Here is a 21,503-nt window from a genome sequence, read left to right as displayed (position 1 = left end):
TATAAATCAGAACTTTGGTTTCAGAGTCTCTGCAATTGTTATTTTTTGCATCAACATTTCCTGTACTGAGTAGGAACAAGGCCCTTAAAGTGAACAGTTCCTAGGACCTTCTTCAAGACCCCAGGGAAGGGGGAGCATGTTCAGACTGTCCCACTTGTGACTAGTGCCGGGACAGCAGAGCCCAAGGCAAGGTGAGAACACTTGGGCCTGCTGCAAGGACGAGAGCAGCAAGAGGGCCCCCATTCAAGCCCGTCCGGTGCTGTGGCTGACAGACAGAGGAAGGTAACGTGAGGAGCGCAGAGTAGCTGGACCAGAGTGAGTTCCCTCTCCCGCCGGCCCCTCCACCTGCCAGCTCAGCAGTGACCGCAGAGACGCCACCTGAACCCTCTGGGGTACTGATGATAGGGCCAAAAGTTTCATTTGGGGCAGGGCCCTTCTAGAGTACTGTCCTAACCCCAGTTTCCTTTCTAAGCTCCAAGCCCATCTCATCAGACCACAGCAGGGTAAAATGTTTCAGCAGCTTTCAGACCCACCTTGGGAGCAGCCATCCGGAAGATCAACTTCTCAATGTGGCCTTTTCCAGAGCTCTGGTCTGAAGTGGATCTAATCACAAGCATGAAGTCATCCTGGCAGCCACCAAAGGTCATCACTGAAGAGTAGGGATAAGTGACGTGCACTTGCTGTGGGGAAAGATCCAGTTAGTTCTGGAAAAACTTTCCACCTGCCTCCTGAGCTGGGAGCCAGCATGCTCGGTCTCTTCCAGACCAGGAAGGGAGAAGTCTGAAGTGGTCACACTTTGGAGATCTACATTTTGAATGTCTACAAGTTGTGTCTAGACTAGAGGACAGCAGTACTTGGGCAGGGGGTGGGGGAAGGAAAACCGTGGTCACTTAGCTCAGCCCTTTGAGGCCAGAGAGAAGAAAAGATACTGTCAGGAGAAGGAGGGGTCAAGAAGCCAGCCCTCATCCTCCCGTACCATAGTGTTGTGGTCCAGGATGCTGACACCATCCTCATTCACGGCAATCCACACCAGAGTGTTCTCCTTGGAAGACAGCTGTGCAGGCTGGGGGAACAGGAAAATCCCATCAGACATCCACAGCTAGGGATTCTGAACCACTAGAGCTTTCTGAGGAAGAAGGCGCATCCAGGGATCTGCTAGGCAGTGATTTCCAACTTTTTTCTTTTGGAAAACATAGAAGATGGTATTTGTACAGCATGCTGGAGTAAACAGGCTGCTCATGGCAGGAGGCACCTGGCTTGGGGCTCTGGCCACCTACTAACACCCCCGAGTATCACTTTCTTGTAGTACCTGTAGCCCGTCCTGCCATGGTACAGAACACAGTACACTTTGTTCCTGTTCCAGAACAGAGGCCAGCCCTGGCTGTTTTGTCACAGGCATGGAGAACAGGCTGTTTTTTCCTGGCTCTCAGAAACTGACAGCATTCCACCCACAGGCCCTCCTAAGTGCAAGCTGCATCTTGCTTCAACCAATTTCCTAGGGACTATAAAATAATTAGGAAAACAATAATGCAAGGGCTTTAGGCCCTACCAGGGAGAAAAATGACTATTTGGTGGATAAGTCCTAGAATGACTAATTTTCACTGCCAGGGCTGCAGTAGGGCAATCTAGATTTCCTATCCTTCCCTGGGGAGAGAGATGGACATGTCCCTTTTTTTAGGAGCTTCTCCCAACCTTCCAGACTAAGTGGGTCCCCATGTTATATGCCTTTATAACACCCCTGTACTCTTCCTTCATGGCACTTGTGACAGCTTCTAAAAAAATTATATATTATATATACATATATATATATATATATATATATTTAGAAAGAGAGTGTATGTGTGAATAGTTGATTAGTGTGTACCTCCCCCACTAGATGGGAAGCTCCATGAAGATGAGGACGTGTCTGATTTGCTCACCTCTTGTCACCTCAGACAACTAGCACAATGCCTGAGATATAATAGTAGGAGCTCAACAATTCTTTGTTGAATGAATGAGTGAATGTCTGTTGTCTAATCTGTATCCTCAGTGAACAGGATCATGATCCAGCGTCGAGGATAGGACACTGTGTGATTACGTACAAAGGTTCATGCACACCAGATACCCAGTGAAGAAAAGTTCCAGCTGAAATTACTTTTAGCCACCTGGCCTTCCAGCAGGAGAAATTAACTGGTGCCTGAGTAGTCAGATCCCTCTGTGGCTGCACCAGGTCAGCAGAGATGTATTCGTTTAGGTTACACGTTGTTCTTTCAAACTTTTTTTAAGGTAAAAACATTCTCAAGCGGAACATCATATCAAGTCTGAACTCTGTTGTGGATTAGTTGACCCTATCTTTTTTTTTCAAGGGTAGGATTGGGAAAGAAGTCAATAAAGGAAAGTTAAGGATCACCCAGAAATAACCCTGGCCTGAAAGCAATGAGTCACAACTGCTCTGGACCAGGGGAAGCTGGAGTAGGCAAGAAATGGGTGGCAAGATAGTGACCCCTAGTGGTTGAGGGTGGGCGCTGCAGACTGAACTGGCTCAAACTTGACCGAATCCAGGAGAAACTTAGGGAGTTCCTGAGGGTGTGGTAACCACTCCTGCTGGAAACTGCCCACACTTACCTGAGCAGCAAAGAGCTTAGCACCAAAGAGGGGCCATTTCCGGGCCACTGTCAGGTAGATGCGGATGCACTCAGGAGAGGAGCAGCCTTGCAGTGCGGCCCACTTTGTGGTCAGCTGATCTGCCAGGTGCCTGGTTTAGACCGATGGAGAGAGATGGTGCCATGTTTCTGTTGCAGCTCTGAGGTTTTCCCCAACTGCAGCCCATGCTTCCCTACGGTGACTCCCTGCAAGACCTTGCAGCCTACCTCAGCTGTTCCAGGGGGGCCCCGTGTCTGTAGCGCCTTGGGTAGAACCTGTCTAGGACCTGCTGGAGGTGATGCAGAGCCTTGGCAGGGGGTGTGCCCCCAGGTCCTGGCAGGATGGGCTTCTCCAAGTCCCCATACTCTACCTGTGGTAGAAGCACACGGAGGGACAAATTAGGAATTTGGATGTGAATGGGGTGGGGGCCTGCTGAGAGAGGTGAAATAAACCATTATTTCATTCCTTTATTGGTGAGGTGTGAATGGATGTGAAAAAATACTTCTTGTGAACAGACCCTTTATCTCAAGTTTCACAGACACTAGAGAAACAACCTTAGGGTCCTAGAATATTAGAGATTGTCTAGATCAACTTTCCTTTTGCAGCTGTTAAGTGCCTTATCCAAAGACACAGTTAATTAGTGGCAGACAAGGGAAAACACTATAGAAATTCTGGCTTCTAATCCAAAAATATGGGATACAGGATTGAAGATGCTACAGATCCTTCAGTAGAGCTGACTGTTCCAAATGTGGCCATTAGAGTCAGATACTTGGCTCAAATCCCAGCTCTGCCATTTACCAGCTCTGAAACCATGATCAAGTTAAACTCTGTGAGCTTCAGTTTACTCATCTATAAAGTGGGGGTGAGAACTAAATAGGGTACTACATATAAAATGTTTCACACAGGGCCCTCTACAGCATGCTCAATACATGTTTATTGTATTAAAGGTCAACTGTTATTATTTCCCCATCCTCTCCAGCATGTAGATCCAGACTCTTTCTTACGGGAACCATGAAGGTATCCCAGGTTCCTTTGGCAAGACAGCCTCCTAAAGGTAATAGGGAGAAGAGTCACAGTCTGAATGTGTGTTCCTTTTCCTAGTTCTCATTACAATGTTTGACAGCTGTAAGTACACACTTAACCACATACATTATATGACATACATTATCTAGGAATTACACTTAGTACAACCCTGTAGGGGCAGGCAGGGAGGTATTTTTGTTTTCGGGATACGAAAAAGGGAACTACAGCACAGACAAGTGAAGTGAGTTGGCCAAGATCTCATAGCGGGAAGGTGGCTAGGATTCAAAGCCAGACCCCTGGTTTCCATGCCCAGAGTTCTGCACGTAGCCTGGATCTGCAGTGAGGCACTCTGCTGGGTAAGGAGTCAGCAAGGCCGCCCTCTCTGGCACCTCAGGACCCGCAGAATTTCCTGTTTCCGCCTGTGTGGTGCCCTCCACCTGTGAGTCCAAGACGTCTCCTGACCCTCCTGACTCCTGGACAGAACCTTACCTGGGCCATCAGTGCCGCCATCTCCAGAGCCAGCTCCTTGTTGACGGGAAACCTCCCTGCCACTATCTCTCCGCTAGTTTGGGAGGCAAGCAGCAGGCGCTCTCGCTCTGTCTCCCCTTTGACTTGACTCCGAAAGTACAGCCTACAGGGGAGAGTGAGAAGCCAGGGCTCAGCTGGGATCCCAAACGGATGAAGCTGTCTCTGCATCTGTTTATCTTGATTTCCAAAGAAAGAAAGAAACTACTCTTTTTATACCATTTGTGAGCCTATTTTCCACTGCCTCCAGAAAAACTTAACCAAGCATGACACAGCAGATAGAGGGCCATCACGTCCCACAGCAACAGTAGCACGTGGTCGGTTCTGAATTCACCGTTGAGACTTACTGGATTTGGTGAGGGGAATCTGGTACCTGGAATCATAGCTTATTAGGAAACTGAATGAGTTAAGATTCCAAGAGACTAATGGAAATCATCTGCCTGGAGACATACTGGGAGGAATTTTCTTAGTCAAATTGGTATTAAGTCAGGATTTCTCCTTCTGTATTTCCTGGAACTGGTATAGGAGCAATTTATTCTTTAGTCTTAAATATCTAGTGCTCGGACAAAATCTTCCTCTCCTAATGTAACACATGCAGCCACCTGAGGAAGTTGGTCTGTTTGGGGGGCAGGGGTGTGTGTATGCATGTGTGAGTGTGCAGACACAGTACAGGGACGGAGAGCCTGAGCTGTCCAGGGTCTCACAGAGGCCAGCAGAGCCAGCCTGGGCCTCCAGCTACTGACCAGCAGGCAGTGTTATATCTCTGGGCGCCCTGCCTTTGCAGGACAGGCCTCCAGCTGGGGGAGTGATGAGCTACACCCCGGCGGCAGCCCTCATGCTTGGTCCCCCTTGGCGGTGCCCAGGACCTGTTCTTGTACATCAGCTTCACGACACGTGTGCCACCCTCAGACTTTCCGGAGTGCAGCTCCTTCAGGGCTTGTTCCCACTTGGAGATGGCATCGCAGATCTGCATGAGGCAAAAGAGGAAAGTCAGAAAAGCCCCTGATGAAGGGAACAAGGTCCAGTCAGGGCTGGACTCAGAGCAGCGGGGCAGAGTTGAACGACTGTCCTCCATCAGGAGGCTGACCCGCGGGGCCTCGTGCTCCCAGGACCCAGGGTGCCTGCGGCTTTCTCACAGACAGAGGTGTAGCTCTGAGCATGGCGTGGGCAGCAAACCATGGAATGCTGACGCCATTGCCTGGACATCTGAGGGGGCCTCCCAGAGGCTAGGCAGGCCCCAGTTCAAAACCATGGCCCCTATCACCAGCTCCATTCCCTCCCACCAACCGCCATTCTCTTCAACAAATATAACCGGAGGCCTACTGTGTAACAAAGCCTTACAGATGCCCGGGCATTTACAGATGCCCAGGCATAGTTTTTCCAGGCAATGGTAAAAGACTATAGGAGCCTTTGTCCTGTCACCATAAAGAAAGCAGAAACTGCAGCCCAAACCATCATCCTCATCAAGTGCTCCAGCACATCCCACGAACACCCAGCATGACCCGTGGCTCTAACCCCAGACCCTAATGCAACATAGGGTTCGAATCCCACTCAAGGGCCTTTACGCACAGAAGTACCACAAGGATCTACCTCTTTAAAGTTGGTGGAACCTGTAAGCACAGCACGGGCCCTGGCAGACAGGGTAAGTAAGAGTGAGCTGCCAGCGTACAACACGACATCTCCTGGGTCCAGGCGTACAGTTGTCCGGCTACGCATGTGTGTACGAAACTGGCAGCAGGCTCTGCCCGGGTGGGGCTGCTGCTGAGAAGTGCCTCCCTGTCCTTCCTACCCTGAGCTGGGAAGCGGCTTTTCTTCTGGAAGCTGAACAGCCTCTCAAGGGAGGGAGGGAGGGAGGGAGGGATGTGGAGATCTCTCCAGAGACAAGGGCACAAACGACTTTTCTCTGCCTATATGGGCACTTTTTTTTTTTTTTTTTTTGGTGGTACGCAGGCCTCTTACTGTGTGGCCTCTCCCGCTGTGGAGCACAGGCTCCGGACGCGCAGGCTCAGCGGCCATGGCTCACGGGCCCAGCCGCTCCGCGGCATGTGGGATCTTCCCGGACCGGGGCACGAACCTGTGTCCCCTGCATCGGCAGGCGGACTCTCAACCACTGCGCCACCGGGGAAGCCCTATATGGGCACATTTTAAGATGGCACAGAAATGCTGGCCTCGGGCTCAGCCCCAAACAGGCTGGGAACACAAAATCCTGAAGACCAAGGTGGCTCAGGAGGAAGCTCAGTTGGCTTACGGGGGACCATCACCTTGACGCTCCCCTGCAGGCAGTGTTCCAGGTCCCTGCCCAAAGGGTCGTCCGTGAAGAGGGCAAAGCCAGAATGGGAGGACTTCCTCATGCCCGTCTCCTGGTTCAGCCGCTGGAGGAACTCGTCAACTGTGGAGGAGCCGTCAAAACCCACCACCTGCCGGGAGAGGGGACCTCCTGAGAGGGGCCCACGGGGGCTAGTGGAGGGGTCCGAGCCCGGGAGGTGGAAAGGCATGGCTGAAAGGAGCGAGAGCGACGTCAGAGGCCAAAGAAAGCTGGTTTCCACGTGCAGAGGGCGAGCGCTTAAGGGAGGAGCCCGCCCACCATAAACTGAAGCCCCGCGTAAGCCCCGTTCCTCCTTTGCTGTCACTCTTCGGGAGGCCCTTGCCCTGCCACTTTCTTGGTCAGTGTGTCAGCTTCCCTGTTCACGTAGTGGGTTCAAAAGATCCTCTTCCCAGGCCCCAAAGAGTGAAGCACTTTTGTGATTCAAGCTCTGTACTCCCTGCACGCTGGCACGGATGGCCCCACTAGCCCCCTGCAGCCCAGGCCCATCCTTTGGCTGGTCTGCCTGTTAAGATCTGCTGGGCCTAAGGAGGCTTAGCCACTGGCCCAAAGGTGTTCTCCTCTGGGTTGGCAATATGGGAAGACTCAGCGCAGGGAGCGCGGCAGCCTCATCACCTGGCAGGTCGCTCGTCACCTGGTAAGTCCCGTTGGCGAAGTGCACGGGGATGCTGAAGGGCAAGGAGTGGTGGAAGGGGTTCCGCAGCAGGATGGACACCACCTCCATGCGCGACGGCCTGGCCTCCCGCTCCCCAGTCTGCAGCGTGCGCTCCACTGCCCGCTGGCAGTACGTGGCGTACTGGCCCGTCTCATTTCTAAAAAGGCGAAGGAAGAAAGGAAAACCGGGAATCCACTCATCCCTACCACCTTGGCACCCTGGTTCCCTACCTACATGTAACCTATAGGACCGAACCTGCAGCTGGAAGGCTGTGACACGAGCCCCAAAGACTGGTCTGGGGTATTCATTTGTCATTCGGGGCCTATCTGCTGCAGGTTGCTGACACGGATATTTTCTGCAGAAGTCAGAAAACATGGCAACAGAGAATGCAAATCTGGGTATGATCTGGGGGCGCGGTAGCTCCACATGAGGGCCCCCACTAAATACCCACACACACGTGGATTGGTGTGCAGAGCGTGCCCAGATCTCCACGTGCCCATCTGCGTACATGGTGATGGGCAAAGTCTACATGACCACTGTGCAAACCCCAGAGGGCGGGGTGATCTGATCCATCCTAGTCTCCCCTGCATCCCTCCGGATCATGCCAGTCGGTAGTGCCAGAGGAAACGACGTGCACTCACCGGGGATCTGCGTGGCGCTGGAGCTGCTGTTTGACGTACCAGAGGAAGTGGTGCTGAGGCAGGAAAAGTGGGGCACACAGAGCCAGGAGCTGCCAGCACTGCCGGGGGGAACAAGAAATGTGGGCTGAGCGCTGGGTCCGCCATGCCACCACCATCGCAGTCCTGAGCTACAGAGCCTTCACCACCCCCTCCGAACTGCAGCCCCCAGCCTTCTGCGGGCACCAGGATGGCCAGCCTGGTCGGGCTTTGTGCAGAGCCGCAATCACACAACCTGACTGTGCGCAGACATCTAGAAGGGGCACAGAGAGGGCAGCGGGACCCGGGCAGCCTTGAGTACGGAAGCCGCCTGCTGGCTGCCAGGCTCGGAGGATACCTGCCCGGTCACGTCCTTCCACCTTTCCCACGTCCTGCGCAGCCCTGGCCGACGGCTCCCGTCGGCCGTTCCGCCCCAGGGATGCCCACCTGCATGAGGGAGCACTTCTGCGGCGGACGGCAGCTGGTCTGCTTCATGAGCTGGCAGTACAGCTCGCTCTGCAGCTCGGGGTGAACGAGGCAGACCTGCAGCGCGGTCTGGGCCAGGGACACGTGGTAGTCCACCGAGGCCGCTTCCACGGGCACGTTGATGAAGAGTTGGCACGACTGCAGGGAAATGACAGTGGGCACAGGTAGACTGACAGCCCCCTGGTTACCGTCCTCTGTGACAGGGGACAGACTGGGCCGCCCCCCGCCCAGGGCTCGAGGAAGGCTCCGGGTCACTGCAGACAGCCCTTTCTAGGAGGGAGCATCGTTACTGCTCAAGCATGTCTGCGCTTACCGAGGAGGCTACTTTGGGATAGGATCTTTCCTTTACATGTTTCCATTACATAAGCAAGACATATTCATTTTTTTAAAAAGAGAGAATATTCAGAGGGGAACAAAGAATATTCTAAAATAGGCCAGAATCTCTCAGGTCCAGAAGCAACATAGACCTGCCCTCTCCCGCTGTCCACTACAGGAGGGGGGCAGCTCTTCGTGCTCCCCAAGGGCCCATGAAGTCCCAGAGCTTCCAGCCTCCCTGCCATAAAGGACACGATGGGAGCCCTGAGGGACTTTCTTGCCCTTCCTCTTCAGACCCCTCCGGGAGCTCCCCCCTAAACTGCACAGGTCTTCTCCACCCCGGCATCACCGTGGCGGGAAGAACTGCTCTGGGCAGAGCCTGGGCACAGGGCAAGGGTGCCGCCACCAGTCCATGGGCCTGGGCTCAGCTCCCACTTTACCTTGAAGAGCTTGACAGCCTCCGTCTGCAGGGCCTCGGAGGGCAGGGTGGTGAGGGAGGTGTACAGCCCGTCTTTGCTGTAGCACAGCATGGGGTGCCTCCAGAGGGGGGAATCTGCCCGGAGCACAGCACCAGAGAGCAGCAGCCGTTACTGCTGAGGAGGGAACTCGCCTTCCCCGCACCCCGACCCTGATCTCTGGGGAAGACAGTGCTTTCACAGTCGGGACACATGGGCTGTGCTGGCTTTATATCCACAGAGTGTGGGCTGTGCACTGCATTTATTCAGCACACTCACAAGCATGGCTTACAGGAAGGCGGCTACTGCTTTGCTCGTGGGGCTGCAATAGGGGTGAACGTCCAATGCAAGGCGTGGACATCGCAGTGCAAGCGTGTGCGTGCAGGGGAGGGCCTCTCCCTGCAGCGCTAGGTCTGGATAGAGGAGCGTATATCAGCCTGGAACAAACAAGCCTCGGAGCAGCAGTAAAGCAGTGTGTGTTCTGGGTGCCCTTGGATCTTCAGGGTCCTGAGAATCAGTAGCAAAATAAAGACCCCAAAATGCCCCAGGCTTAGTTAGCCTGATCCTAACTTAGGCTTCATTTATTAACAAACTCTAACTATAGATTAACCAGCCGCCTTCTTTCCTCAACCCTCTGCCCAGCCAGCAAAGTTGCAGTGAACAAAGTAAAACATTGACCAAGTGACCAGAAAGTCTGCTCCCCAGACAACTCCCCCAGATACTGAGTGGTCTCCTCAGTATCCTCACCAGAAACAGGGGTCCTGGAGCTTGGGACGGGAATGCCCTTCTGTGGCTTAGAAGGTTTCCAAACAGCTTCAGGGTACAGTAGTGCTTTCTTTGGGTTCCTGACCAACAGTTACCCAGCCACCACCTCCAACCCAGCAGTGATGGCCACCCTCGCCTTACCTGGGTCTCCCTCACCATCCATCAGCTTTCCAATGAGCTGCTCATAGGCAGTGCCCACCTTGGCACTGCTGCCACCTGCAGCCACTGTGAGGTGGTAAAGCCACGTATCCTGGAAGAGGATGGAAAGCCACCTGGTGGGGCTGGGCTGGGGAAGAATGGAGGCAGGAGCTCCAAGGGAGCCTCCCTGAAGGGGCCAAGCCCAGGGTGAGGGTCAGCCTGTCTGGTTGGCACAAGTCAAGGCCACCGGTCCCTAAGAGGAAAGACTTGGGATCGGCTGAATGTGAACCCAAGTTCCTAAGCTTGTGGTTCCCTCCATCTCATGGCCCCAGTGAAGAGATGTTGGTCCCTGGGAATGGATTCAATACAAGGAATATTCAGGAAATATTAGTTGCCAAAATGTCCAGGAGGGAAATAGATTCGAATCTGGGGAAGCTCAGAAGAGAGAAGGAAGGCGAGAATCAAAGGTCCAAGCTTTGCCATGGAGGCCCAGCCACCTCCCTTACCTTTTCATGCTTGGTGCCAATGAGGAGGTAGGTGGGGCTGTGCTCTGGGGGGTGGATCACAAGGGTGCAGTGGGAGGAAAGCAACCGCCGGGTTCCTCCAGCCTCATAGTCCTCGTCTGAGTCACAGGATCGATCTACTTCCTCTATGCGTGCGTCCCGCACAGGCAGACGGCCCAGGGGTCTCTGTGGACACGAGCCTTCCGTGAATGGGAGGGCCGGCGGGGTACGGAGGAGTCTCCTCTCTCTGAACCCTCAGGCCTTGCAGGGCTGGGAATCAAGGACATGGGTGGATGACAAGATGGGGAGGGGGAGGCTATAGCTCCCTGGCTGAGGCGGGCTTGGAGAAGCACAGACAGACCACACAGGCAGGATCTGCGGACCATGCACACTGGTCACACACTCTAGAGGGATCTGGCCAGCCAGCTCTGTACTCGTTGTGGGGCTGGGTGGGGTAGAGGGTAAAGCTGGGGCCTTTCATAAGGACACAGAGCCACAGGAATGTGGTTTGGGGGAAACTGTCGGGAGGCCAGGAAGTACCTTGTCCTCATGGCTTCGATAGTAGTAGAAGGTTCTCCCAACAAGAGCACACCAGACCAGTTTGGAATGGCCATGCTTGACCTGTAGGCCAGAAATGAACCAGCATTATTAGAACCAGACGACCCCAGAAGAAGATGCAGGACTGGCAAAGAGAAGCCACAGGGAGACGGATCTCAAAACCCCTGGTCCAACTCAGATCCTTTGGTCAATCCCAGGTCAAACTCAGAGGCCACCCAGATTCTCTACTAACGGAACCAGCCCTTTCACAGCGAGGGTCCATGGGACCACGCGACACCCCATCTGTCCTCGTATGACCTGCCATTAAAAGACCGACCAGGCCAACCAGATATCCTGTCCCAGGAATATGATCACGAGAAGAACTTGCTAGTCAGCAGAGGCTAGAGTCGGAAGGGAAGGGCCACGGTGGGCTGAAGCCCTTGGGCAAGTGTAATCGTGAAGTGTAAAAAACACCGCACATGGGCAGAGGAGATGGCTGTGAACACAGACTGAACGGGGAAGCAGAGGCAGAGGCAGAGCCCCAAGCACTGAACTTGCTCACACAATCATTCCTGACGGCATCCTGGCCTAGTTAACGCGCGCTTCCTTGTTAACTTCCCCTTTCTTGGGATTAACAAGTGCTTCTCAGCTCCCTGCAACCGGAAGAGCCCTAATTAAAATGTCTTTAGGGCAGCCTGAGATAAGTCTTTGGCCACACCTGTCTCGCCGAGGTCACAGCTTCCCACTATTCACACTGAGCTGTGGTGGGTACGAGGCAGGGGTGAGGGCAACTCCTAATGACCTCAGAATGGGTCCGATTGGGCTTCCCTGGTGGCGCAGTGGTTGAGAGTCCGCCTGCCGATGCAGGGGACACGGGTTCGTGCCCCGCTCCGGGAAGATCCCACATGCTGCGGAGCGGCTGGGCCCGTGAGCCGTGGCCGCTGAGCCTGCGCGTCCGGAGCCTGTGCTCCGCAAAGGGAGAGGCCACAACAGTGAGAGGCCCGCGTACCGCAAAAAAAAAAAAAAAAAAGGGTCCGATACATTCCTTCTCCTCCTCTGTCTCGAGAATAGCTGCCGTTGTAACAACACTGACCCCTATTTTTCCAGACACTCATTCACCGTCACCTTGTGTGTTTCAGCCCACAGGCAGTCAGTGTGAGGGGCCTCCTGGAGAAAGGAGCTGCGTGTCAGGAGGAGACCCACCAGCCCAGCACTCACTCCTGGCTCCCCTGACTCTCAGGAGGAGCCCACCACGCTCCTCCCCCACCAACCCCACCCATACCTTAGTCAGCCAGCCCTTCACAGCGGGCTTGGCGCCGCCCTGAGGCAGGGCCGGAGGCCCAATGGCCTGGACCTTCAGCAGGCTCTGTAGGACACGGACCCACTCCTCCAGCAGGCTGGGCGAGTCCGCTGTCAGGTAATAGGTCTTCTTCTCAGAGATGAGCTGTGGAGAAGTGAGGGGTTGGGGGTGGGGAGACAGGACGATGGAAGAACAGGGGCCTGGCTCTGCGGCGGCACAGATCTCTGACCCGCCGGGTCTTCCTTCCTCCTGCCCTGGTACTCGCCCCCTCCCTTCTCCTCCTCCTCCTCTGTGCCTCCGTGTCTCTCCTACCTTCACTCCACCTCTCACATTCTGCCTCCTCTTCCTTCCTCAAACCCACAAATGAGGATCAATGCAAACGTCGAGGTAGTGGCTTTCACACGTGCTCATCCTGCCCCATCTTTGTTTCCATCTGAGCCACATCCAAACCCAGCACCTCTTCTATCTAAAGCACTAGCCGCTGGAGCATGCTCACCTGGAATGTCTGTGCACCCTCCCCTCGAACAATTTGGCAACGGGAGTTCAGTTCCACTTGACCTTGAGGTTTCCGGATGACGTCACTCTGTAAAGAAAGGAATGGAGAGGAAAGAGGTTGGAGCCTTCCCAGAGCACAGCATTTCCCCTCAGATCTTACTCTAGGTCACGATGGGGAAAGTGATTCCTAAGCTTTCCTGGGCTGTGGTATGATGGATAACTTGTTCTGGATCCTGGTTCTAACTAAATGGAGCAATGATTAGAGACATGGATCCTCCTGATCCAGGCCTCAGAAAGTATAGATTGAGCCTTTAAAAACTGGGTGAGACGCAAGAGGGAAGGGATATGGGAACATATGTATATGTATAACTGATTCACTTTGTTATAAAGCAGAAACTAACACACCATTGTAAAGCAATTATACTCCAATAAAGATGTAAAAAAAAAAAAAACTGGGTGAGAAACCACCAGGTTATTCCTGAGCTATAAAGCCCTTAAATTCTTTCTACTACATATTTTATAGTGTTGCAAACAGGTGGCCTATATATATCACCATCACCTTCTCCAGTGCCACTGCAGACGTAACTAATCAATCAGAGCATGCCTACTCATTGAGTGATACGGGACCTGAATCCTTCACATGATGCTCAAGGTAGCCAACTAACAATCAACTGGAGTTGCACAAGAGTCAGGCCTTTTTGCCTTCTTTAAAACATTAACATCGGTTCTCTAGGGAGGGCCTGTCAAACTAGGTCCCAACATCCTAAGGCTCCCTAATTCCAAACAGTGTAGGAAGGAGATGGAGGAGGTGACAAGCTTGCCTATTAGAACGGTCCTGATGATGTGAGGGCAGCCTAGAATGGTTCGTTTACAGGGCTCGGCTTCTGAAGGAAGAAGGAATCACCAAGCCAGTTCATCTAGAAGTGCCCTTGACTGCTCAGTGCCTCAGTGAGAACCGGTGACCAGTCTCATGGTCCCGTGTGGGGCTCAAAGCCTCAGGTGCCTGCCCAGGCTGCCTCTCCCTGCCTGCCAGACCCTCACCCTCTGCCCTGCTTCCAGCCCCTCTCATGCGGTTCTGGGGCTGGGTTCTTTTGCCTACTGTCCTGGGGAAGGAGGGTCTCACCGGAGACTTGTAGTACATGATCTGTCCCTGTCTCAGGACAAACCAGCGCCTCTTCCACGTCTTCACCCGGCTCCCCATTTTCAGCAGGTAGCCTGACTTCTCCAGTGACTCCTGCAAGAGTGGAAGGGTGTAGGGGGATGAGGGGTGGACAGAAGAGGGAAATCACTGGGGTTCCTGGACATCACACAGGCCAAAATGGCCCAGCTGAGTCACTGCTTTGTCATCAATTAAAAAAATTACTGAGTATCTACTATGTGTGTTTTCAGGGCACGTGCAGATAGGACTTACAAAGCATGAGTGGTCCTGCTGGCAGGGGGAGAGAACACCCGACCCTGAGGAGGTGGTAGATCAGGGGCTGCACAAGTGAGAGGCTGGCCAGGGAAGGCTTCTGGCAAGAGCCAGACCTGAACTGACCTTGGAAGGAAATCAGCCTTTCCCTTGAAGACGAGCCCAGAGGAGGGAGAAGGCCATGCCAGGCAGCAGGAGAGGGCAAGAGAGGTTTGGGGAACATCAGCCAAACTGGGGTGGAGGGTTCGTGGAGGGGGAGATGAAGACAGGGCAGCACAGCGCTATGGAGCGAGGGCTGGGGAATGAGCCATCTGGATGTACCACTGGCTCTGGCGCATAACAGCATGCCTCTGAGCCTCAGGCTTCTCAGCCACGAGATGGGGTAATAAGCCTCATTTGTGAGGACCAATGAGACAGTGCATACAAAGCCATGAGCACGGTGCCTGGCACACTAAAAACTCAATAAATGTATTGTTAGCTCTCGGCATCCCAGGGTCAGTGTGGAGCTAAAACGAGGTAGCATGTGTAAACTCCTCCTGGGCCCCTTGGACCATAGTGATGGGGTCTGTGTGTGCCTGGCCCCCAACTGCACACCCCCAGCCCACTCCCCATGGCCTCACATCATCAGTGGCAGCCCCCAGACTCCCGCCCTCCCTTCGCCAATCCCAGGGACCCCTTGCCTCATGCAGCTGCTGCCTGGGTCTCGTGCTGGAGGTCCGCTCCCACCCGGCCCTGCCTCAGCCCCACAGGGGCGAAGGTCAAGCTCCCAGCTCACCCCGCCTGGGCCCAGCCCGTCGGTGGAGTAGGCTGAGGTGCGCTGCAGTTTGTGCTCAGGCTCTGAGTAGTCGCTGTCCAGGGAGCAGGCGTCCGGGGGGATGGCGTAGTCGCCCTCGGAGCTCAGCGAGGACATGGAGACGCCTGTCCAAAGGGAGGAGGAATCAAGGCCCAGGTCCACAGCCTCCTGGCTCACACAGCCTGGGAGCTGCAGGGCCTTCCGCACCCACGTGGGACTGCCCATGGGAGGAGATGAAGGGCCCCCATTGTTCCGCACCCCTCCCACCACCCTTCTCCATACCTCTCTTGATGGCCCGGGGGCTGCCCAGTCCACTGGTCTTCCTGGACTCAGAGCAGGGCACTGAAGTTCGGAAGCTCGCCTGGGAGCTGCAGTCATCATCGGACCCAGAGGACTCATCCACAAAGGGCACCGTGCTGATCTGCGTGGCTTTCTGCAAGACAGGCCCCTCCCCACTGCAGCTAAGGCTGCAAGACAAGCCCCATCCCATCTGCACTTTCACTCCCGCTCCAAGTGCCTGGGGCGTGGCCAACACAGCCTGTCTAGAGCACGGGAAGCCATCACCAAGCTGGGACACCCAAAAGACAACTGTCCCTTCCCGACTTGACGACCTTACCCCTGTGTCCTCACCTCCATGCTTCTCTCTCCCTCACACACCATCATCCTCTGTGGTCCCCAGTGAAGCTGCCCCACCAGGGCTGAACACCTGGCCGCTGAGACCCTTGCTCCCTGCCACTAGGGGGCCAGAAAACCATGCCACGGGGCCCAGGGTGAGACAGGAGCTTTAAAAGTGGGTGGGGATGACAAATCGAGAGATCATGGCAAAAATTTAAAAAGACCAATTACTTCAATATTGGGGAAACTGTGCGGAAAAGCGTACTCTATTTTATATAAAAGAGTTATATAAAATCTTTTTAGAAGGTAATTTGGCACCACCTGTCAAAATTTAAAACATGCATTTTATCTGCCCCTAAATTCCACCTCTAGAACTCTGTCCTACAGAAATATGCATATATAAGTGCACAGAGATGTATTTGCATGGTGATGTTCATTGCAACACTGATTGTACAGAAAAATAGAGACATGACCTACATTGTGAATCAGGGGAGGACAAGTTAAGGTAGTTATGGGGCATCTATACCAAGGGGTACTGGGAAGTCCTGAAAGGGGAGGCAGAGCTGTGCTGAGTGTGGAGGTGGAGCAGGAAGACCTGACCCATGGCTGGGTGGACAAGCAAGGGGTAGACTGACATGTATGACATCATCCTCTTTGCGTGTGCGTGTGCGTGTGTGTAAGAGAGAGTAAATTTGTAAATGCATTTGTAAATGCACCAGAGGGCATCACAGAATAAACACCAAACCATTAGTGAGAGTTGCCTCTGGGGCTAGGAATTAGGGAAAAGCAATGTAAGAAGAAATTTCACTTTTGGCTTTTTATCCTTCTACAAAAAGTTTTACAAAATATTACTGTTGTGACCTCAAAAAACATGTTGGGAATCTTGTTTTTTCCAGTTAATGTTGTAAAATCTCGCAGGCAATCTCAGATTGGTGGGGGATTTCAGTCTTTCCCTAAAGTTTTCCAAAAAATCTGGCTAGAACGGGACAGGAAACTGACAAATCTTTTCAGAGGTGCCATCTGAATTACCATCGGTCCCTCATCTCTTGGGGCATAATTAATACGACTTATGAGTTCTTGTTAAAGATTATATGAAAGAAATTAGTTAAGTGCCATTTATCAACTGAACAGACCTAAGAAGAATGCAGTTTGGTCTTGTTTCTGATTGGCCAAATACAAGTTGGTGTCATAAGTCCAGGGCACAGTGAATTATGGGCAAAGCTGTTTTCCTTAAGCAGCAACAAATTCAGAATAAAAGGTTTCAGTAGGAGAAAAAAAAAAAAAGCAGACAAAAAGTATACAAAAACATCAAGTTGCAGCTATATCTGATTTTTGTTAAAAAATATGTAGAGAGATGTTATGGGAATACATAGGGGAATATATGACATAATACATAAAAAGTTCTGGAAGGAGCCCCTCTGGCCTCCGGGATAGACATGTGAAAAGATGAGGAGGAGACACAGAGCAGGCATTGGTTTAACCTTTAACTTTTTACTTTGCCCATAATCATACTGATTCACATTTTTGTAAATGTAGCATTTTTCTAATAAAAATCTAATAAAGATATTGAATCACTGTGTTGTGCACCAGGAACTAACATAGTGTTGTAGGTCAATTATACTTCAAAAACAAAGAAAACAGACTCAAAGAAAAAGAGATCAGATTTGTGGTTACTGAGGTGGGGGAGGAGGGGGAATTGGATAAAGGTGGTCAAAAGGTACAAGCTTCTAGTTATAAGATCAGTAAGTACTAGGTATGTGATGCAGAATATGATAAATATAATTAACACTGCTGTATGTTAATATATGAAAGTTGTTACGAGTAAATCCTAAGAGTTCTCATCACAAGGAAAAGGTCTTTTTCTATTTCTTGAATTTTGTATCTATATGAGATGCTGGATGTTCACTAAACTTATTGTGGTAATTGTTTCATGATGTATGTAAGTCAACTCATTATACTGCACACCTTAAACTTATGCAGTGCTGTATGTGAATTATATCTCAATAAAATGGGAAGAAAAAAATTAAAAATAAAGAGTTTTTAAAAAAACCTAATAAAGATGAACAAAATAAATAGATATATGGGGGGCTGAGCTCCCTGCCCAGAGTTACGTGTGCACAGACGCCTGCCCCTGGAGACCCACGCCAGCCACTGCCTGCCGACACGGTGGTGGGGCAGTGGGTGCTGGGCGGGGACACCCCGTCCTCGGACAGCAGCTTCTTACCCCCTTCAAGGCTGTGTAGACCGGCACGGTGATGTTCTTGCAGACCAGGCCAGAGAAAGGCCCAGGGGATGCAAGGGCTGGAGGGCTTGAGGCTGGAGGGGCGGGAAAGAGGGATGAGACTCACTCAGGTGGCAAAACCCAGGAAGCGGGGCGGGGGGAGGCAGAGACCTGAGCAGAGTGAGGAGGAGAGAGATCCGTGCAGACAGCATTCCCTGAAACAGCACTCCGGAGACAGACGGGGGGACAGATCTCAGGACGCGGGCCAAGGTCTTCTGCAGCCCCACTCTTGCCAAGGCGAGTTACAAGCTGTGTGACTATGGGGTGCTCGCGTCCCTGTGGGGACTGGGCGGCCGGCGACTCAGGAGCCGCACTCAGGTGGGGATGCGGCTCCTTCAGGGGGTTATCTAAATCAAGGCACCGGGGGCGCCTTCGGCCACAGCCCTTGCACTGCAGAAGGGAAGCTGGTGCAGGTGGGCAGCAGGGCTGGAGAGCCTTGCCTCCAAAGTCCCTTCCAGCTCTGTAATTGGCTACAGCTCTGTTCCCGCCCACTCCCACCCACAGGCAGTTGATGAGCTGAACCTGTGCAGCTTCCTTCTCTCTCCAAGGGAGCCGGGGCCACGTGCTTTCACCTGAACCTCACCTGCTGTGGGAGGGAACGGGCTGCAGGTGACCTGGCCCTGGGTGTTTCTCTGAGTCTCCTCCCCGCACGCCCACCCTGCCCACCACGGGCAGCTCACTTGGGACTCACCGCAGCAGGTGGCATTACTTCTAGCAGGCACTTCGGATAGCCGCATGCCTGACGTGGCCACAGCGTAGATCCGGCTCTCCTGGAACGGGAGGTCACAAGGGGTCAGGGCTCACCACCCCCGTGTCCACGCCGGCCTCTGACTTTGGAGGCGGGCAGACCTGGGTCCACATACACGCTTAGCCAGGGACCGGCAGGGGGGGATCTGGGACAAGTTAACATCATTTCTGGACCTAAGATGGGGGTCATAATACTCACCTTTCAGGCTGTTGTGACAATCAACTGAAATTATTAACGTAAACGTCTAACACGGAGAGCATAGTCAGTGCCCTGCAGGCGATATTTATTCCCTCTCTTGCTGCCATCCTTCCCGTGGGGCAAGGAAGTTCAGGAGGAGAGGGAACTGGGACCTGTTTTCTCTGAATCTTCCCCTCTTACAGCCCTTGAAGTTGGGGGGTTGGTGATGAGGACGTCCGAGCCCCACGGCAAGCACGTGCGTGCCCTTTTGTTTGGAAGCCAGTTGTTTGGAAACTGGGACACATTGTTTTCCTACAGTAACAATGTCCCATCATGGTTAGGCTTCAGGCTCCAAGTCCTGGCCCACCCAGACCCCTGAACCCCGCCGCGGTAGAAGACACATCGATGGGAACTCCCACCCTCGACTCTTCCCTCGCCCCTCGGGGTCCCCTGGGTCTGAAGCAGGCCCACAGGCCTGGGCAGCTTTTCTTAGGTTTGGATCACTCCCGAACAACCCAGAGGCCCCACCTATCCTCCTCCATATCTCTTTTTCACTCAAGGTAAAGGGAAAACAAAGGCCCCTTCAGGTGAGAGGTGAGTCACAAGGACCGGGAAAGGCCTGCCCAGCTCGAGGAGGCAGCTGGGCTAGGCTGGGGCAGGAAGGAAGGTGGATGCTATCCGGGTCACCCCAGAGGGGAGCAGCAGTGCTGGGGCACCTGGGGGAGAGAGGGAGGGGCTGGCGAGGGCTGGGATGAGAGCCAGAGGTGACTGGAGGCAAGGGAAGGGAAGAGATGGGAGGCCGCAAGGAGGAGGGGAGGGGCAGGCACTGGGCTGGGGCAGGGAATTCCGTGCTTATTATGTAGGGCAGATAAATTGGGTCCATGTGGTAAAATTAGCCATAAAGACGATTATTTCTTTCAGCAGTGGTAGTGGAATTCAACCACGGACAGGCCTCTAACTTCACAGAGAGAATGAAAGTGTGAAGCTTGAGGGGTTTAGGTTCAACAAATGTAGAGTGTTTTACAAAAGGTTATCTAATGCCTAACTCACACGGTTGTTTTGAGGATCAACAGACAAAGGAACTCTAACTCAGCAAGTAAGTCCATCTGACTCCCTCAGATTGAGAAATGTCCTTCTCTTAATTCTCAGTCTTGATCTTCCCCACGTGGCTACTGCCCAGCTGGTCCCACCTAAGAAGAGAGGTTGGGTTCTCGGGCCACTGTGGTTCCTTAAGGTAACAAGAGTGATCCTGTCTCGGGGACCGGAAGGACCTGAGCCGTCCTGCCACATCCCTTGCCGAATGCTCCCTCACTGCCTGCCTCTGCTTTAGGGTTTCAGAGCATCTGGATTTACAAGACAACAAGGAACAAGAGGAGGGGTGATCCTGATAGTGTTCCACCCTGGCCTGGCCCTTGCCAACAGCCTCTCCACGTACTGTGAACCACTGCTGCAACTACTCACCAAATACGTATTAACACACTTAATCCTCAGGGCAACCCTATAAAGCAGGTACTATTATCTCCATTTTACAGAGAGGGAAATTGAGGCGCAGAGGTTTAGCAGCTTGCCCCGGCTCACACAGTTTGATCTTGGGACCTCCTGGTTTGATCCTGGGACCCGTGCTCTTAGCCACCACACTGTACCTCCACGGAGAGTCAGGAAGACTACACGAGAAAATGGGCACCAAGCACCCAGCTTGGCTGTGGCCCGCGGTGAGCGCCTGCTCAGGAAACAGCCGGCCGCCGTCCAATTGGAAATCCTGGCTCCACCCCTTGTGGGCGGAGTAATCTGGACAGGCCCAGGGGTACCCACCGCCCAGAGGGGGTGAGGGTGACAGCCTCGTCCCACGCTCAGCAGATGGCTGTGCCCGACAGCATTCGCACCATCAGCCCAGCCCCTCTGTCCTGTCCCCAGGGGACCTCTTACCCAGGATGGAAACCGGTGCAGGGGGGGTGTAGGTGGTTTGTTCCCCAAATCCACTTCCTCCATCTTCCCCGCTGGGGGTTGCTCCTCCATCTCCATCTTCTCCGGTTCCTCCCGGAGCTCAGGTCCAGCCTCCACCTTGGGAAGGCTGGAGGAGTGGAGGGCCGAGAGTGTCCCAATCTCAATGCTCACCACGTGGTCAAAGTGCACAGGGCCCGCCTGGGGCTGGCTGTGGTGCCGCTTGGCCAGCTGGATGCTGTCCCGGTGGGTGCTGGGAGCCCGCACCTTCGGCAGAGTCAGGCTGCAGCCGGGGCCACCTTCCCTGGCAGAGGTCTTTGTCCTGGGAAGCGTCCCTCCCTGAGCAGTGACCAGGCCTTCACCCCAGGAAGCCAAACCATGCCTGGGGGTGCAAGGCTTCAGGCACAGCTGGCCAGGAGAGCCCTGTCCTCCCAGATGAAGTGGAAGGGTCTTGGCTTCTGATATTTCTCCAGGGTGGACCATACTGGAACTAGAATCCTCCAAGGGGCTTCCTGCTTTAGGAACAGAGTCCTTGCTCGGCAGAGCACCTGGAGAAGGTACGGGCATAGCCGCCTTCAGGGCACCCTGGGCCTGAGGCCCACCGTCCTGCCCCACTGGCTGGGCTCCTGGTCCTGAAGGGACAGAATCCTGCTCTGTGGTTCCCTGGGGGGCCACCAGCAGCTTCCCCGAAGGTGCCATCTGAAGAGCTGTGGTTGGGACAAAAATAGGCATGTTAACA

General features: G+C 53.5%; 1 protein-coding gene across 1 annotated transcript in view; it reads right to left on the bottom strand.

The window, feature by feature from the left end:
* The window catches only part of PLEKHH1 (pleckstrin homology, MyTH4 and FERM domain containing H1), a gene marked incomplete at both ends in the record, with an annotated part of 47,050 nt that overhangs the window by 581 nt on the left and 24,966 nt on the right, over window positions 1-21,503 (bottom strand). Inside the window, 22 exons of the mRNA XM_079700629.1 lie at window positions 534-680; window positions 977-1,063; window positions 2,605-2,734; window positions 2,850-2,992; window positions 4,135-4,276; window positions 5,037-5,137; window positions 6,432-6,587; window positions 7,128-7,305; window positions 7,790-7,887; window positions 8,252-8,428; window positions 9,046-9,158; window positions 9,967-10,075; window positions 10,470-10,652; window positions 11,007-11,087; window positions 12,286-12,447; window positions 12,800-12,886; window positions 13,922-14,032; window positions 14,985-15,127; window positions 15,285-15,435; window positions 17,842-17,933; window positions 18,590-18,668; window positions 20,750-21,471. Coding sequence (XP_079556755.1) covers window positions 534-680; window positions 977-1,063; window positions 2,605-2,734; window positions 2,850-2,992; window positions 4,135-4,276; window positions 5,037-5,137; window positions 6,432-6,587; window positions 7,128-7,305; window positions 7,790-7,887; window positions 8,252-8,428; window positions 9,046-9,158; window positions 9,967-10,075; window positions 10,470-10,652; window positions 11,007-11,087; window positions 12,286-12,447; window positions 12,800-12,886; window positions 13,922-14,032; window positions 14,985-15,127; window positions 15,285-15,435; window positions 17,842-17,933; window positions 18,590-18,668; window positions 20,750-21,471 — 3,392 coding nt within the window. The remainder of the gene's footprint in view (window positions 1-533; window positions 681-976; window positions 1,064-2,604; window positions 2,735-2,849; window positions 2,993-4,134; window positions 4,277-5,036; window positions 5,138-6,431; window positions 6,588-7,127; window positions 7,306-7,789; window positions 7,888-8,251; window positions 8,429-9,045; window positions 9,159-9,966; window positions 10,076-10,469; window positions 10,653-11,006; window positions 11,088-12,285; window positions 12,448-12,799; window positions 12,887-13,921; window positions 14,033-14,984; window positions 15,128-15,284; window positions 15,436-17,841; window positions 17,934-18,589; window positions 18,669-20,749; window positions 21,472-21,503) is intronic.

Source organism: Hyperoodon ampullatus, assembly GCF_949752795.1.
Source record: "Hyperoodon ampullatus genome assembly, chromosome: 3".
Classification (NCBI taxonomy): domain Eukaryota; kingdom Metazoa; phylum Chordata; class Mammalia; order Artiodactyla; family Ziphiidae; genus Hyperoodon; species Hyperoodon ampullatus.
Note: the sequence above shows the minus strand (reverse complement) of the source record. Positions and strands in the feature narration are given on the sequence as shown.